The sequence below is a fragment of the Halichoerus grypus genome, chromosome 7 (assembly GCF_964656455.1).
Source record: "Halichoerus grypus chromosome 7, mHalGry1.hap1.1, whole genome shotgun sequence".
NCBI lineage: Eukaryota > Metazoa > Chordata > Mammalia > Carnivora > Phocidae > Halichoerus > Halichoerus grypus.
The window spans coordinates 127,838,528-127,856,924 of record NC_135718.1 but is presented as its reverse complement, the minus strand read 5'-3'; the positions used below and the strand labels follow the sequence as shown (position 1 = coordinate 127,856,924).

At 48.5% G+C, this 18,397-nt stretch overlaps 1 protein-coding gene and 1 pseudogene across 6 annotated transcripts in view; one reads left to right on the top strand and one right to left on the bottom strand.

Moving 5' to 3' along the window:
• Positions 1 to 18,397, bottom strand: part of NAV1 (neuron navigator 1) — a 247,772-nt gene that overhangs the window by 29,146 nt on the left and 200,229 nt on the right. For 2 of the 6 annotated variants that reach the window (XM_078078260.1, XM_078078266.1), the window contains 9 exons: positions 8,912 to 9,050; positions 8,155 to 8,452; positions 6,398 to 7,091; positions 5,441 to 5,884; positions 4,799 to 4,840; positions 3,934 to 4,082; positions 1,928 to 2,098; positions 809 to 861; positions 4 to 27 (listed from right to left, as the gene is read on the bottom strand). In XM_078078260.1, coding sequence (XP_077934386.1) covers positions 4 to 27; positions 809 to 861; positions 1,928 to 2,098; positions 3,934 to 4,082; positions 4,799 to 4,840; positions 5,441 to 5,884; positions 6,398 to 7,091; positions 8,155 to 8,452; positions 8,912 to 9,050 — 2,014 coding nt within the window. The remainder of the gene's footprint in view (positions 1 to 3; positions 28 to 808; positions 862 to 1,927; positions 2,099 to 3,933; positions 4,083 to 4,798; positions 4,841 to 5,440; positions 5,885 to 6,397; positions 7,092 to 8,154; positions 8,453 to 8,911; positions 9,051 to 18,397) is intronic. The other 4 variants (XM_078078261.1, XM_078078263.1, XM_078078265.1 and 1 more) reach the window with 4 other exon arrangements.
• Positions 9,128 to 13,656, top strand: LOC118532234 (ATP synthase F(0) complex subunit C2, mitochondrial pseudogene; annotated as a pseudogene).

Here is an 18,397-nt window from a genome sequence, read left to right as displayed (position 1 = left end):
TACCTCAGATTGCATCCTCTCCTCAGCCTGAAGAAGGAGCACAGGAGAGAAAGAGAGAAGGAGGTAGTTACTACGGAGGTGAGGAAGCCAGGCCCCAGTGGCAGGGCGGAGAACGTGGAAGAAGCGTGACTCAGAGGTACGGAGAGGCTGAAACTCAGTGTCTTGGCCGCCCTGGCCCCTCACAGGATGGGCTGAGACCCTACCCTGGGGTTCCAATAAAAGATTTCTCTGGAGCTCGTCTCTAGCCAACTTTGTCATTGCCAAGAAGGCTAGGAAATGGAACTTCAGTTGATCTGAAGACTAATCCTTACTGCCGCTAACTTGAAGGAGTAAAAAACCGGGGGCAAAACAAATCTGAGAACCGAGTTATACCTAACGGCCAAACGCAGTGTGCCCAGTCCCCCGCAGGGAACACTTGGTAAGTGCGGTACACTATTAGGATGCTGAAGTCCCATAAACCTAAACCTACCTAGCCTACCTTGCCATGAATGCTTCCTACTTACCCTGGCACAGAATGGGCTCTATTACAAGGGGATTATCGATTTTTCACAGGAGGGGAACCAAAGGGCACCAGAGTTTGCTCAGGAAATCGGTGGTGAGGCCAGAAAGACTACTGAGGAGCTGATGCACTCAACCGAGTGCTCCAAGCTCTAGGCGCCATCCCCCGCCCCCACCCCAGATCCACAAGGTATCATGAACAGGTAGCAGTCCCCCTCCCCCACCCAGTTCCCCAACCAACCCAGGTTCTGGGAAGCAGTGCAACGGCAGGCAGGAGGGGATGAGGGAGGAAGAGAAGTAACGCTCTTACTGAGGAGTAAGTGGAGGAGGCACTGGAGGCCAGGGACAGCACTGAGCCATGAACTGAAAGAGAAGCAGAACACAGAGTTAACAGAGGGTTCCAGGGACAAGGGGTTCCTGGGCAGAGCCCGAAGGCAGGAGTTGGATTCTGATTCTGGAGGGCATCTGGAGCAAACAGGAAGAACGCCATAGGGGACCCAACTGGTAGCACGACAGCCCCGAGCAGGCAGGTGTCTGCTGAGGAGGCAAGGTCCTGAGCAGAGCTAGCCTCCTCCTTCAGTCTACGTTCTCGGGCAGCCTGGGGATGGCGGGCCCTGGCTCAGCCTGCTCCTGCTTCGCGAGGCACAAGGGTTCAGGGAGAGGGGAAGGAGGTGTTCGTGGACAGGCAGGAAAGTACTTAAGCTGCGCAAGAGGGCAGTTTCCCATCAGAGCTGCTCAGAACAAATCCTGCGACTCGGCCTGTGCCTCCTCTTCTCAGCTCTGGGGACCATGCAGGTGGCCAACGGACTGAAGTGTAAAATCCTTGTTCTGATGCTTCACTAGCCCCACTGAGAGAACCACAGCGCCCCTGCAAGGATGCCTCCAGGCTGAGCGGCCTGAAAACAGCGGGAGGTCTGTTCTCCGGTGGTCTTCCAGGCTCTAGCCGTTAACACCCACGTCACCACAGACAACCAGAGGGCCCTCCCTGAAGCTAACCTTTGGAACATTCTTGAAAGAGGAATGAGATGCCTAATTCTTTCCCAGGATTTAAGAGCCGCCCTTACATCCCTGGACATTTCCACATTTGCTGAGAGACTGTGGGGAGGAGAGGCTGCTGCTGCCACGAGGAGGGGAGGAGCTACAGTTTTGGGAGTACTCCGAGGGGTACCATGTAAGCCTTCCACGCTCCATTTCCCTCCCCCGGCCCCGATGGCGGGTGCTCCATCCCAAAGCCCCAGCGCCAGACGGTGCCACCCAAAGGTTTCTGGGCCCCAGACCCTTCAAAGGGATGGGAAGAAAGAACTGAAATGGCCCCGACTTGATGTTCTGTGAATCATATACGTGTGTGTGGTGGTAGCGGCGGCGGTGGTGGGTGAGGGGACCCAGCAGAGCTGGAATGAGCGTGAACCGCGCTGGCATGAAGTCTCACCATCGTCCGTGGGGTCTCGGAAGGATCCTGACCGAATCATCCCCTTGGGTCTCTCGGCCAGGGACAGGGTGCTCCCCATTTGGGAGCCGCTGTACAGCTCGAAGGCCGCCTCGTGGGTGGGGATGCTGTTGGAGCGGGTGATTCTTGGCGTGGTGGCCGCAGTGGGACTCACTAGAAGGACAGAGGGGAGGGGGACAGGAGAGGGAGGGGGAGGGCAGGAGAAGAGGCAGGGTCATCAGCTCTCTGGGTCCCTTGGGGAATGGAGCACCAGGAGCACGGGAGGCAAATGGTGGGGGGGAGGCAGGAGAGGAAGGGGTAGGTGGGCGGGGGAGTGTGCAGGCAGCTGGTGGTTAGGAGTGGGGTCGCTCCCGGGGAGATCGAGCCCTAATGGAGAAGGACCCTGCTGTGGGGAATAAAGGGGGAACAGCGTTTCCTATTTTAAAAGACCTTCCCTCAGCCCTGCCTGCCTGGGAACTGTCGCTTTTGAAGGTCAGGCTGGGGGCCTGGCAGCTTTTCCGAAACCTTCACATCACTTGAATGTGCCAATGAAATGGGATGTTGTGGTTCCGTAGAATACAACTGGCAGCCTGTGAGGACTAAGAATTCAGACCAAGACTCAGATCTGAATGATGACAAAGAGGCAGCTAGAGAAGGGGGCCGGGCTATGGGCTCGGACGGGCTCGGCACTACGGGAGGGACTGAGACTCTCCCACAAGGGTGTCACATTCTAGGCCACTGGTCGGTTCTGACGCAGCAAGAAACACAGCCTTCTCTGCCCAGCATTCCCCTGGCTGGAAGGTCAGACGGATGGAGCGGGTGAGAGTGTCAGAATCTGCTTTGAAGTGGGGCTCCGCTGAATCCCGGTTGACCTGCCGCACCTGCTCCCCTCCGCCCCTCCCCCTGCTGGGGTTACAGCCTTCCAGGGTTCACAGCCACATGGAGCTCCCCTTGCCTATTCTTTTGCCTCCAGAGACAGGCGGATGTCTAGTCCCTCCATAAGGACCTGTGCAGAAGACAATTTTACACCTCCCTTGCCCTTCTGAATACGTAAGGTGATCACGGTTTAGCCCAGCCCCTTCATCCTGCAGCATCAATGCATTTCCCCTTGTTGGGTCCTCAGTGCAGATGGAGAACAAGCTGGCCCCGTCCTCCACCTAACGGCCCTTCAGCGACCAGATGACCTTTCCTTATGAATCCCTCCCTTCTCTAGGCAAAACGATCCTGATTCCGTCTTTCCTCAAATGCCCCAAAGCCGTCCCACAGACTGTTACAGGTCCTCGTGTTCCCTTACTGCGTTGCTTCACTCAGCTGAACGAGGAGGTGGATCTAGAAAGACACAGCAAACCACAGGCCTGTCCCAGGCTCTGTCCTAAAGGGGTTCCCACTGGGCCCATCACGGCCTGCTGCTCCCCAGGGCCAGGCCTCCACCTGAAGCTCCCTCCCCTCCCCGCCTCTGAATCCGCCATCTCTTCCTGCTTCCCTCGCCAGCCTTTCTCCTCAGGCCAGCACGTGTCTTCAGCAGCGCTGCCTTCAGGGCTAGGCTGGTCCCGGCCCAGCCACAGCAGCTGGGACACCCGCACTTTTCTGGGTTTGTAGGCAGAGTCCAAAGTCTGCAATCAACGGTTCCCTCCTTCCTCTCGGCCATCCCAGCCGTCTAGTATTGCTCCTCTAGGCGTGGCCGGCGGCTCCTTTCTGGAAAGGACTGCCTGCTCCCTGCACTGGTCTGATCTCCAGGCCTTGCCTGATGGCTTTCCCGCGCCATCATTCAGACTCCCCGCTGCTCCAAGCACCCTACAGCTGGTGCCCGGGGGCGACTTTTCAGTTGAGGATCTTGGAGCACTTTGCCCTCAATCTGAGTTTGGACGGATAAACTGAGGCACCACGAAGCGACCCAAGATAGTGGGAGTCATAGAGGAGATGGAACCTAAAGTCCAGCTGCCTTGCCTCACCCGGCGGGGTGAGCCCTGCTTCATCCCGTGCCGCAGTGAGTGACCGGAAACACTGACCTATGTTGGTAAGCTGGCCCTTTGCGCTCAAGGACATGGAGAGTGCAGGGGGGGAAGGCAGCTCTGACTGGTCGTCGGATTCGGGCAGCCCACCAATGGTATGAGAGTGTCGCCTCTCCTTGGTCTCCTCCTGGGACTGAAGCTGGTACCTGCAGGACATAGCAGAAGGACTCAGTCCGCGCAGCTACAAAGTGCTACCAGAGGTCTGGCGGGTGTGGAGGTTCTCAACGCAGGACAAGGAGAAAAGCAGGGGAGCGGACAGAACTGCCTAAGGAGGGAACAAGACACGTGCTGACTCAGCATTTTCTCCCACACCATCAAGAGAGTCCTGAAGGACCAGCAGGTATCTCTATGGGCTATCATGAGGTGGGGACTGAAATGACAGAGGGGGCATGAGAGCCTCTACCCCGAAGCTCAGGGCAGAGCTTTGCGGCTCCCTATGTGGGCTTCCCAATCGCAGGAGATCTTCGCCTCAACGAAGAACTCAATGATCACTGGGCTGTCCTGCTCTTGCCCACTGGAATGACCCCTGAGGCAGCCTGTCCTCCCTCTGACTTTGAGGAAAATTACAGGGAGGACGTTTGGTCAGGATTGGGCTAGCACAGGCTGGGGCAGGTAGGTGAGGATTCCCACGTGCCGACTTGTTTCTCCTCTGTCACCAAGGAAGAACACTGGCCATAAAGCTGACTCACACATCACAGTAAGCCTGGGTAGGGCGCTGGGTGGTATATGCACAGGAACCGCACGCAAGTAACTCAGCTAAACACTGAATTCATGACTGGGACTCAGGACAGGTCAAGGTACAGATTTTTATACCGACCAGGGAACCCAGATACAGGGAAGGGCAAACACATTGAAGGGTTACCTGAGCCCTTTCTTGGGAAGAGTGTTCCGATCCCGCTGATTACTGCGCAGAAAAAGAAAAAGAGAAGCATGGGAGTCCATCTTAGAAACTCGAGTTTGGGATCATTGGTTTGCGGGACACAACACCTAACACAGGACATCAAACTGTGGGCCCCTTTATCTCTATAAACAAAATAGGAAGATCTTTGCAGTCCGCCTCTGGGCTTATAACTTGAGAGATTCACTTGAAATGCTGAGTGTTTTTCTCTGTTTGGGAATCAGGATGTGGCTAGCTATTTAAAAGGTCCTATTCAGGTGTGATATAATAGAAACCAGTCTGGCCTCAGAAGCAAACGCTTTGGATGACACGTGAAACTAATTATGAAATCTCGGCTAAGTCATTTAACGTCTGTGTACTGGTGCCCCCAGTGTACAATCATCACAGTGATAATGATAATAATAATAATAATGTATAAATATAGTAATTTAAAACTCCTTCTTATCTCACAGAGCTGTTGTGAAGCAAATAAAATTACTTAACAAGGGTGAAAAAAATGTTCAAAGTCACAATGAGACAATCAAATATGGGACCGTGTTACTGACGGTGAAAGGGGCCAGAAGCACAGGGACGGACCCAGGCTCAGCTGTGTCTCTCTCCACCCACCTGTCCAATTGCCCAGTTCTGGGGCTTCCGCTCCAGGCCAGCTCTTCTGTCTCTTCCTCTGGGGGTGCAGCGGTGGGGGCAGGTGGGGTGGGGCCAGGAGTACTGCTGGGGAAGGCACTGGGCAGGCTCATTGGCATCTGGAGGGACTCCATGCTCCTGTGCAGGCCTGAGAGTTTGGGGTACATGCGGGTCTCTTTGGGGACACTGAAACCACTCATTAGCTCCAGGCCCTGGGAGAAGCTGGCTGAGTTAATATTGAGAATGGGTGCTGGACTGGGGGTGAAGCAAGAAGGAAGAGGGCTCCCGCTTGCTGAGCTTGTGGGATGCAGATCTGGGACCTTGGAAGCGTGGGCATCACTCGATGATGGCAGATCCAGACTGTTGGAGTTGACCTTGTCTAGGTTGGCTAGTGAGGGTGGCTTGACAAAGCTCTTAGCTGTGGCCCTGAGGGAAGTGAAAATTAAATGAAGTATTTAGAACCACAGAGTTCCAGAAGTGAGAGGCAGATTGGATCTCAGAGTACTCTTAGTCTTGTTTCCCCATGTCTGGCTGTTTAAGCGCAGAGGCTTATTATCCCAATGCTGCTGTGAGATACGTTGGAAGGAAATCTGCTATCTGACTTGGGGTCCTTCAAGTCTTAGTGAGGGGGATGGCACATGCACGTGGGAGACCCAGCGGATTTACAAACAAATGGATACATGTGTGTCAGTAGACAATAGTACAACCATTAGTACAAGCGCTGAAGACAGGTTAAGCGTTGATTGGGGAATAGAATAAATGAGGTGAGTTTTGAAAGAGGGAGAAGGAACTTGGCATATCGGGAAGTGGGTAGGGGGAAGCCGTGCAAAGGCCCAGAGGCCAACAGTGGCTAGGCCATGCCTCGCTTAGTCTCAGGAGTACACGGATATGGAAAAGAGAGAGCAGACAGACGAGGAAGAAGCTGCCCAGTTTGGGTACCTGAGAGGGGTTGGTGGCAGCTCGGCCAACTTGGTGGCTGGGGGGTGGCTGGCTTGGTTCTTAGGAGTACTCTCTGGGGAGCCAATGCTCTTCAGGGAGATGTTGTCCGAGTCCAAGGCCACTGCCTTGGCTTTGGCTTTCTCCTTTTCCCGATCCGTCTGATTGACAGGGGCTGGAGTGGTCCGCCCGCTGGCCACCTTGGAAGGTTCCTTCAGTCGGGAGGGGGTAAGGCCCCCCTGCTTCGTGCTGAGGAGGCTGGGGTCAATACTGCTGCTAACAGGGCGAGGTCCGCCCCGGCCGCCGGTCACGCTCATAGAGCTCGACTTGGCTGGCCGGGGCAGGCTTCGGTACTGGATGTTGGAACGGGCACCGGGAGCCAGGAATCCGGGCTCCGCACTGTTGGACACATCCAGGCTAGTCTTGCGTCCGTTCACGGGCTTGACGGGGATGCCTGAGGACTTCTGGATCTTGCTGAGAGTGGCTGAACCACCCGTCTGCATGACGGTGGCTGTGCCCGTGGCGGGCGGCGGCTTCTTGTAGCCGAAAGACCCCGAAGTGGAGGGGCGAGCAATGCCGGACGGAGGCTTCTTAGCGTCGCTCAGGCGGTCCCGGCCGGCGTCCGAAGAGGAGCGCTGCAGCCCCGTGTTCTTCACGGCAAGTTTACCCTTGTCGGCGGCCTTGCCTTCAGGTTTGCCTGCAAGAGGGCAGGAGAGGACGTGAGAGGAGCCGACACTGGCCAATATCTTGGCAGTATCCCGGCAAATCCTCTTCTTTCCCTCCGCGGGAGAAGGAAACATTGTCAACGTGCTTTAGAACTTCGAGGCCTCAACACAGGTAAGCGGGTAGTACGTAAGCAGATGACATTTCTTGCCAGAGGAAGGAGACCGGGGAGGAGTGGCCTCGGGGTTTTGTTCGTTTTGCTTTTTGTTATTTTCTCCTTCTAGAGCAGGATATTCCATTTTGGTTCAAATGGCAGAGGCAACCACAAAGGTTATTAAGAAAGAAGTGCATCGAACAACTGGTCAAGGAAGAGAAAAAAGGAGGAGATGCACACAGAGTGTGGCCATACCTCCTGGTAAGTAGAGACTGGAGGGAAATGGGGACGAAGGCGAAAAGTTACCCAAGGGGCCAACTTTGGGAGCAATACAATTCTGAGTTAATGTTTTCTTGGGACCTCCCTGGGAGGTCAAGCAAGTACCTTGTGAAGACAAGTACACCAGCCAATTGTCTTGGGAAGTGTTTGAAGGCAGGTCAAGCTAGTCTCTGAACAGGGGCGCCTGGGTGGCTCAGTCGTTAAGCGTCTGCCTTCGGCTCGGGTCATGATCCCAGGGTTCTGTGACTGAGCCCCACATCGGGCTCCCTGCTCGGCGGGGAGCCTGCTTCTCCCTCTCCCACTCCCCCTGCTTGTGTTCCCTCTCTTGCTGTGTCTCTCTCTGTCAAATAAATAAATAAAATCTTAAAAAAAAAACCCAAAAAACTAGTCTCTGAACATAACACACTCCCTCCACTACCTCTTCTGAGCTGTATGATTTTGGCTCTGCCACTGAAACCCTTTGTGTTGTTATTTCTACAGTTGTCAAGTGGAGATAGTAACACCCATCTTCCCTAACTCACAGGACTGTTGTGAAGACCAGATCATACATATTAAAGCACTCTGCAAATGTCTGCCATCATCCTATGGGCTAAGGACCGTTAAGAAGAGGAACAACCCAAGAAACAGGTCTCCGCCCTCGTCCCTTCCTTCACTCTGGCCTCACCTGCAACTTTGAGGGCGCTCTGGGCGGTGTGAGTGATGGGGGATGTGACAGCCACTGGCGGGGTCTTGCCCTTCTTCAGGGAACCGGGGTGTCCCAGGCTCACAGGCTTTTTCAGTTCTCCAACCTTGGATGAATCATCACAGCTCTCGGGCCGCTCTCTCCGCCACTTCGAGGTCCCGGGTTCCATCTTCAGGCTACCGCTGTCGTACTCCAGTTTTTTGGGGGCCTTCTCCTCTGACTCACTAAACCAGCTCAGCCCACTTTCAGCCAGTGAGCGCTTCTCTGAGTCTGTGCGGAGCTGAAGGAAGGAAGAGAAAAAGCAGAGTGGGATGCTCACTCGGGGACGGGAAAAAGGAGGTGGAGGGGATTGGTTTTGGTGGCTGGGTGGCCCTGCTCTTTCCCGAGTATTATGTCAACCCAGGGTTTCTACCTACATCTCTAGGGGGCTGGAGAAAAGACATCCTATGTATCTCAGGGCTTTTTTTTTTTTTTCCCCTCTGGTTGGAATAACTCTTACACGCCATCACTCCAAGTCAGCGAGGACACTAAATACAGGGGCTCCGAAGGCAACAGCTAATGTCTTAGGTGACTGGTTGGTAGCCTCAGGCTTCTTTGGGCCAGCTCTAAAAGGACCTGGCCAAAGGCACATGGGAACTAGTCCCACAGAGTGGGGGGGGGGGGGTGTGTGCATGTGCAAACCCATCTGCCCCGTGGTTCATCATGAGAGGGTGGCCTGGGTGTTTGTAAACTCACGTACCGCTACTGTAGAGTTCCTGCGAGAAGCAGTGGGAGTCGTTGGGAGGGAGTTGAGGGAGGAACTGGCATTGAACTCTTCTGAGCTGAGGTTGTCCGAGGCATCACTGAGCCCACTGCTGATGGAGCTGCTCTCATCCCAGCTGTAGGACAGGAGAGAAAAGTTAGCGGTTAAAACAGAAGTCAAGACAAGGAATAAAACTGTCATATGCATGGAAGAATGGCTGTATTCCAGCGTACAGACTGGCCGGGAGGAGAAAGCGTGAAGGTTAGTCCTGGGTTTGCCAGTAACTTGAAGTATAACTTGGCGGTGTTCTTTTATAAAAGGAAGAGAGTCTGTCTTTATCTGGCAAAGGAAGACGTTACATCTCCTCAACGGAAAGGGATACTGTAAAGACAAGGTAATTCTTGGATCAATCTAATTATACAATTTCCTCCCCCGATTGATGGTCTCCATCCTTATAGTTACCATGTCTTTGTTCGTTTCTGGATGTGTTCTCCGGGTATTTTCCCTCTCTTTTTCAAAATTTTCCATACCTGGTAACAAGGGCCAGGAAAAGATTGATCTTTTCTAGGACCCCTAAGACCTGTCGTTTCTCATTGCTCCCCTGCTTATACAATCGCTGACCCTGGGATCGGGCTTCGCTTCCAAGCAGCATGGACCGCTCTGCTGATAAATGAACCACACTTAAGGTGCTGTGGCCAAGCATAAGCGCCAAATTTGTGCTGAATGGTTTCCTTTTTCTGCCAATTGCTTGGAATATCAGATTTGTGGTGTCTGGGAGAGACTGTTGGGCATCTGAATATGCAAGTCTTTCTATGAAGAACCCTAGTCCAGGGCGCCTGGGTGGCTCAGTTGGTTGAGCGACTGCCTTCGGCTCAGGTCATGGTCCTGGAGTCCCTGGATCGAGTCCCGCATCGGGCTCCCTGCTCGGCAGGGAGTCTGCTTCTCCCTCTGACCCTCCCCCTCTCATGTGCTGTCTCTCTCATTCTCTCTCTCTCAAATAAATAAATAAAATCTTTAAAAAAAAAAGAACCCTAGTCCATATACTAAGTGAAATTAATACAGCCCCCGTCTCTTTGGAGCTTGGACTCTACAACACTCCCTTGGATGTTCATCTTTGTGTTTAGCAACTTTTGCAGTTAGAAAGTTAATTCTCACCATCTGACCTAAATAGCCTCCTCTGCCTTGATACCAACTTCCTTTTGTTCTCTCCTTATTGGCTGTTCGCACGTTTCTTCTTCACATTATTTTCTGAGTTCAAAATCTGTCTCCTAGAACCTTTTTTCAAAGGTCCTGTATTCTACACCTTCCACTGTTTCTATGACTCCCTTCTGGACCCAAAAAAGTCCTTCAGATTTCACTCAAGTTTTAGAGCCCAAAACCCAACACGGACTTCAGGAAGACTGCAATGTGAGAGCATTTGTTTGTGCCTGTAGGAATCATTCTCTAAATCCTTGCATCTGTGTTCACAGGTTTGTTTATCGGCTTTGCGTGTGTGAAGGATTAAGAGGCTAAAGATGTTTTTTGTGAATTAGCTGGTATCTGGAAAATTTTTCCTTTTAGATTTATTTTGAGTGTCAGATCATGGAACAAAAGTCAGACATACAAGCCATCTAAGTTCTTGGCCCAGATTTCAGCTGGCCTCCCTTTAATTTATTTGCTGGGAATAGGAAAGTGGGTGGTTTGGACATTTGGCTTGGTTGCTCTGGAGTGATTAATCCAAATACATTGAGAAAGAGCAAAGAAAGCATGGGGATTAGAACACACTACAGAGTGATTTCAATTTTATTACTAAGAAATACAGCCCTTATTAAAACAAGCAACCTCTTTTTTCCTCCACCCATGACATATATTAATCCTGCATTTATCTTGGGCTAAGATATCATAGCCCCCATTTTGTAGAGAAAGAATACTGAGGAGGAAAGATCGATTCTGGCTTTATGATCCTATCAGCTCTTCTGGGTCAAGATAAGATCTCTGGCAAGCAAACAAACAAACTATTCAAAACATGTTCTTTTGGGTCAAAGACAGAGGAAGCCTGCAGCACTGAACCTTCCATCTGAGATTAATTATTGGTAATGAAGGTCTTGGAATGGAGAAAAGTCTTATGGACAGGCTCTTGCAAAAAAAAAAAAAAAAAAAAAAAAGGGCTGCTGCAGTCCACCAGTCAAAAAGAAACCAACTTTGCCCTACATTTATGGAAAGCCTAATAGCAAAATAAAGGAGGGGAGTGTATCATCTCAGAGAGGGTTTCGGTCCTCTTTGCCCAAAAGACATTCCTGGGTCCCAACTCACAGACTCTTTTCCTAAAGTGAGAGAGTATCAGCCTAAAATTCTTGGGCAAGTTTGGCTAGAGGATTTAAAGATTTCCTAGGAAAATTCCTTTGCAGATTCTGGACAAAAGGAAAATTCTGTTGTCGTTACCCAAGGGTTAAGCATGTCCACTGGAGATGCTATACTGGAGGGAGCATATTTTCCTTCTTTAAGACAAATATTAGGAAATAATGGATGCTATAGTCAAGACTCAAACATTACACGAAATTATAAAGGGAAAAAGAAAAAATGCCCCCTTTCTGCCCTCCCACTTTTATTTTTAAAGTAACCACTGTTAATAGTCTCTTGTGCTTCCTTCGAGAATATCCCCATGCTTCTGTGTTCTAGCTATTTGCTCTCTGGATCTGCCAAATAGCTGACATCATGGGACCACACCTCATCATCTTGGTTCTCTTTCCCAGGCTCTTAAGTTAGAACCTCAGTCTTCCTCTTTGTTGGTTTACTTTCTTGTTTTAGTGAAGTACCTCTTCAAGGAGGTTTCTGAAAAAAGATGCTTGGGAAGCAAATGTGGTAAGATCTGACACATTATAAAATGTCTTTATTCTGTTTTGACATGTGAAATTTTGTCTAGCCATAGAAATCTAAACTGAAAGTAATCTCCTCTCAGAATTTAAAGGCATTGCTCCATTGTTTGGCCTCTACTGTTGCCATTCTGATTCCTTGTCCTTAACATGTGACCTGTTTCTTTCTCTCTGGAAAGTTTTAGCATCTTCCCTGGTGTTCTAAAGTATCATTAATGATATGCCTTGGTGTGGGCTGATTTTTATCCATTGAGTTGGATACCTTCCTGGGCCTTTTTAACATAGAAATTTTCATGCATTATTCCTTTGATGACTTTCTCCTCTCCATTTTTCAGTTCTCTCTTCTAGAATGTCTATTATTCAGATGATAGATTTTGAGGCTGATACTCTGATCGTCTTATTATTGTCCAACATTACATATATTTGTTTTTTAACTCTACTTTTTGGGCAGTGGCCTCAATTTTACCTTCAGTTGCCTCCATTAAAATTTTCATTTCTGCTATCATATTTAAAATTTTAAGGGTACTTTAAAAACAGTATATCGTTCTTTCTTTTAAGGATGCAATCTCTTAACTCTCAAAGATATTCATTCACTCATTTATTTGGAGGGGCAGTTTAAAATCTCTTTATACAGTTTCTGGTTCCAAGTAGCTTTTGTCTGTTTGTATTGGTGAGGCTTTCAGGTGACAGACCCTTCTTAGTTGTCGGATGATCCTTGGCTGTTTGCACATAGGTAAGACTGGAACACCTGTTATAGGTTATTTAGAAGCTTTGTGTACGTTGGTGGGACTTAATCAGTTATGGTTTCAGTATAGGGAGATGTGATTGGACTTCATTTGAGTTTTTTCTCTTGGGGGGGTCAGATTTTCTAGAGATGAATCTTCCAAACTCCTGACTGGAGTTGCCTTTTGGGAAGTAGCAAAGGAGAGGATCTCAGAGTCTAAGTATTTCTTATATAAATTTTAAACCAATCCTCCTGTTTTTAGTTTCATCTCTTCCCCCACTATGGGTACCTGGTGTCACCAATTACCAAGCTTTTCGAGGGTTCTGGGCTGCAAACACAGTGGTTGTGCAGTTTTCCTCACTAGTGATTTAGGATTCAGCTTAAAGTCGGTTAAATCAGCTCACACGTGCCATTCTGATTTCCGGCTTCCCCAGATTTTGTGGCTATTATCTCTTCCTTCTCCTATTCTTTGTCCTTGGGGTGTTAAGACTTAAGGAATAAAGAACCCTCCCCCCTCTGTCTTCTCTGCAGTGGGAACAGCTCTCCTGCCACAGCCCGTCGTCCCCTGAAAATGTCCACCCGTGCAAAGTTCGTCTAAAGCCACAGGGGACACTGACAGATGACAGCCTCAGCAGCTCGGCAGCCCCTCGTCCCCTGACCTCACTTATTCCTACCTGCAGCTTCCGAACCAGCGCCATTTCAAGGGACATCCACACAGCAGCCGAGTTCACTGGGGGGGGGGGGGGGGGCTGGGGCTGCCATGGTAGGGGCGGCTGGCTCTGGGACTGGAATTGGGACTGTGTTTGGGAGCTTCATCATTGGTTAAGCCGAGAACCCCTCTCTGAAGCAACAGTTATTCTCCTACACCATTCTGGGCATTGCCCTCTTGGAGACCCTGTAGCTCTTTTGTCTGATGGTGGCCTTTCTCATCCTCTTTGCCACGTGAAGGAGCCATCTCCACCTCCCTTAGGTCTTTCTCCCGTATCTTATCTGCCCTGCATGTTCTTTTTCCTATACCTCCCCAGGCAGCCTGGGGAAAGTGGTTGGCTTTGCATTTGACAGAGGGAAGACAAATAATGTATTAATAAGAAAAGAAAAGGAAAGAAAAAAGAAAAGAAAAAAAAGAAACTCTAAACCCTTTATGATCATTTTACCCTTGTGAAATAGTGAAATACATTAAACTAATGCTACAAGTAGCTTAAATATGGCACCAACGGGTACCTGGGTGGCTCAGTTGGTTGAGCGTCTGCCTTCGGCTTGGGTCGTAATCTCCAGGTCCTGGAATTGAACCCCGCATTGGGCTCCCTGCTCAGTGGGGGGTCTGCTTCTCCCTCTCCCTCTGCCCTTCCCCTGCTTGTGCGTTGTCTCTTTCATATAAATAAATAAAATCTTTAAAAATAAATAAATAATTATGGCAGCAAAACAATAAACAAAGAGGAGGGCAAGGCTCAGAGCTTGGGAGGGCTACTGCAGCTGTTATTTGGCACAAATAATCTCTCTTCGCTTGCTCTAAGCTGCGTTTTTCAATCTCCTTTCTATTTCTCTTTAAATTTGTTTCTCATATAGATCTCAGGTGCAGAAAAGAGGGCTGGGCAGCAACAAGCTAGGTCTCAATTTACTAGAAAAACAGAACATAGAAAAGTTAATATTCGTTTATAATCCAACCTACTTACGAATCCAGATCACCATCACCAACAGGCAACTGATGCAAAAAAGAAATGTTCTCTTATACATTTGCACCATTTACTTTGCATGGTGTGAAAGTGTTCATTCTGGGAAGGCTGTTAGAGGAATAATGACACTTTACCATTTTCATCCACCCTCGGAATAGAAGAGAAAAATAAGTCGGAATAAACATATGAGAGATTAAGTCAGATATAAACAAGATGAAAATGACTCTTGTCAAGGGATATTTCTAAAGTACTGGAACAGGTTATAGCAATAAATTAAAGATTTTTCTCAGCAGGATATTCATTTTCTCGTTTACTGATCGCCTCATATCCTTTAATCCTCCCTCCAAATCTCAAACTTCTCATTTCCTGTTTACCTGAAAAGTATCAGTTTTTTTCCCCCTGTCACTTTATCAATAACTTCAGTATGGCTTTAACTCTTTTTTCTTTTCTTCCCTCCTCAAGAGGTCCACTGATTGTGTGACCATTTGCCTCTCAAATCTTTTTTTCCTCTGTATTTCTCCTGCTTTTGCTCTGGTTCAGAGCTAATGTCCTCTCACCCAAACCACAGTAAAGGCCTTCTTACCGACCCCACTGTCTATAAATTCTCCCTCCTTCCAACACACTGAATATAATCAGAAGCCTAATCACCCATAAGTGTAGCACTTCCCAAGCCTTCATTAGCTCCTCATTGCTGATATAATAAAATCAAAATTCTAAGGCCCACTGTTCAAGATTATCCACGAGCCATCATTAACATAGGGTAGTAATTAAGAGCACAGATGTTATAGCCACACTATCTGAATTCAAGTCCTATATACTCTGCCTTGGGTTAAATTAAATTTCAACTTGGCAAACATTCATTGAACTCCTGGTATTTACACAACAGCCTCAGTTGCATGGGCATTTAAAATGAGTGACTATCAGAACAAGCTCACAATCCAAGGGTGGAAGAAGACATATACATGAAATGAATACCATATGTGAAGTATAGACAACATACATAATAGGATTCAGAGGAAGGAGTGATTTAATTTTCCAACAAAACCCAGAAATATGACTTTGCCATGTTAGGATACAGATAAACACAATGCTCATCTCCTTTTCCCTAGTCCCACCCTGCTCCAAATTGTTATGTCTTCTAGGATTCCTATTAGGTGACCAGCTGTCTCACCTAATTTCTTTTTGGAAGTACAGGCCTGTCTTATCATCACTGTGCAATCATCTGTGTCCTGCTGAAGATTCTGGAGTCCTGGCAATATTATGGGGACTTGACGACAGTACATAAACCCTACCTACTTTCCATGGGTTTCTCCCTAGCTCTGCATTTTGAAATCTTACCTTTCTTCAATGCCCAGATCAAACCAAGTTTTTTTTTTTTTTTTTTTTTTTAAGATTTTATTTATTTATTTGAGAGAGAGAATGAGATAGAGAGAGAGAGCATGAGAGGGGGGAGGGTCAGAGGGTGAAGCAGGCTCCCCGCTGAGCAGGGAGTCCGATGCGGGACTCGATCCCGGGACTCCAGGATCATGACCTGAGCTGAAGGCAGTGGCTTAACCAACTGAGCCACCCAGGCGCCCACAAACCAAGTTTTTTATGAGGCTTTCCATGATCCTCCTTGCCAGAAGAAATCTCATTCTCTTTTATGTACACTGGACTGTATTTCCCTGAGGGGCAGGACTGAGTCTCATTCATCTTTGTACCTCTCAAACTGTATCTTGTACATTGTGGGCTTGTACACACTTACAGACTTGAACTCCTGGTTTCTGTGAATGTAGGAATGCATAAACTCAGGGAAGGGGTTACGATTTTGGAACTGCTTCTTACATATTCTCCAAGAATGATTAGTAGTTTGTCTCTAAGAAATCCTGGTTTCAGAGGGAATTTATATACATTCTTTTTTTTTTTTTTAGAACTTCCAGTTCTCTGCTTAAGTTCTCCATCTATTCAATATAATCCACCTTTTCTACTAGACCCTTAAAAATGTTTATAGAAAGCATTTTACAATGTTGTCTGTTAATTCCAACATCTGGGTCATCTGTAGGTCTGCTTCTATTGACTATTTTTTCTCTCAGTTATATTTCCTGCCTCTTCATGAGTCTTATAACTTTTTATCATATGCCAGATGTATGTAAACAAAGAATGGCAATACATATACCTAGAAAAGGACGCACCCCTTCTCTGTCAGGCTGTTAGGATTGAGAGCTGAGCCAGTCTTATCTGTAGCAGAGCTAGGTCTGGGCTTTGTTGTCTCTTTGGTTAAAGTCGGTGCACCATTGGTTTCAAATGTTTTGAGGGTAGGATCAAGATTGTCTCAGTAGGGCTTGGGATCTGACCATAGTGAGACTCCAGATATCTCTCTCTATACTTTATAGCCCAGCCACCAGCTTTTTGGGCTGCTGTGGAGTTCTCTTTACTCTTGGTGGGCGGCTTCTATATACTCAGTGAAGGGCCATTGTGCTTTGAAGGGGTCTTTTTCTATCCTCCTGCCTTGCTCTCAAATTTCTCTGTAGTGTGTTACTGCTAGGTACTCAATGAATGCTCTCTGTACACTGGGTAGGGAGGAGGGTGTCTTTCTCATCTTTCTGCCCTGCCCTCCGCTATCAACTTGCTGCCACTGTATGTATTAAGCAAAGTCCTCATGGGGAAAGAATGAGGGGTGGGTGGGTACAATATCTGCTCTGGGATTTAGTTTCCTTATACCAGCCAACATGCAGCGTTCAAAAGTTTTATATGACGTTGAGCTACTTTCTCCTTATTCTCACCTATGGTAGGTTTTCTCCTCCTGCTGCTGTGCCTCCAGAATGAAAGCGGCCATGCATTTTTTTCTCTCCTAGCAAGGGCTCGGACCCTTCTGGAATTTAGTTCAATTTGAATACTTCGCATTCTTAGATATTTAATTGTTTGTTTTCTCAGTTATGTTTGTTCTTTATCCAGCTTATTCTTGTTATTTGGGTGGGAGTGCCTGTACTGTGACACTATACCATTCCTTTCAATAAATCAGCTTCTTGAGTGCTAATTCATCAAATCTTCCATCCAGGGCTGTAAGAATAGCAACAGATTCCTCTTTCTGTTCTCTTGCCCACTTCCTAGCACTGATACCACAGTCTTAGAGATACTTTGGAGCACCCCATCTCCTCTGTAGGATGAAAAGAAGGACTGTGAGGAGGCCAGCTCAACTGAACACTGTTCTGTTTGTGTCTGTGCAGACACATGGCAATGCACAGGGCAGGGAACACTCCTCCCCTCTGGGAAAAGCACCAACACTAACGTAGCTCTTGGCTAGGACTGGCCACCCCTCCCAGACTTCTCTCACACAGTCTGCTCCCCATACTTCAGGTCCAGCCATTCCGCAGTGAATAGCCAAGGGAGCCCGCAGGCAGCCGGAGGGCCAAGGGTGTGGGCTAGCTAGCGGGAAGGGTGGACTAGCTTGTGACTACATAGGAAAAAATCCTCATTGCTTCTCTAGCACAGCATGGTCCTTAAAAGTCAGACTTGAATACTGAATCGTTATTTGTCCAGAATATATATGCCTGGTGAGTCAGTTAACAAATTTTCCTGATTATTTACCACTTAGTGGGTAAGAGCTCTGTACACAGAAGCTGACTTTCTCCTCTGAAAGTGGAGAAATATCTATAATAGGCTAGTTTTAAGAAATGGGATTTCAGGGTGATTATTTTTACTCGCAGGCAGAGTTTATGGAATTGGAAGCCTAAGATTATATCCCAAGGAGACACTTAGGACTTCTTGCTCTCCCATCTAGGAAAAGAAGGGCAGTGCTTCACCATCTAAACTGGAAACAGGCTCCAAGACAGCAGGAAGCTGTTTGACCACAGTGTACCCAACTTCTGGGAACTAAATCACCAACTACTTATAAAAAGAAGCCAGAGTTAGACTTGGGAGGCTTTTCAGTCCCCATTACTGTACCAACAAGGGTGGACTGTATTCTTTTTTTTTTTTTTTTAAGATTTTATTTATTTATTTGAGAGAGAGAGAGAGCATGAGAAGGGAGAGGGGCAGAGGGAGAAGCAGACTCCCCACTGAGCGGGGAGCCCGATGTGGGACTCGATCCTGGGACTCCAGGATCACGACCTGAGCTGAAGGCAGTCGCTTAACCAACTGAGCCACCCAGGCGCCCTGGACTGTATTCTATGAGACACACAAACGTCAAATGGAGCGGAGGCGGAAAGGTCACCAATAGTCACAACCCTTGATCCTGTCTCACTTGCTGGAGTTG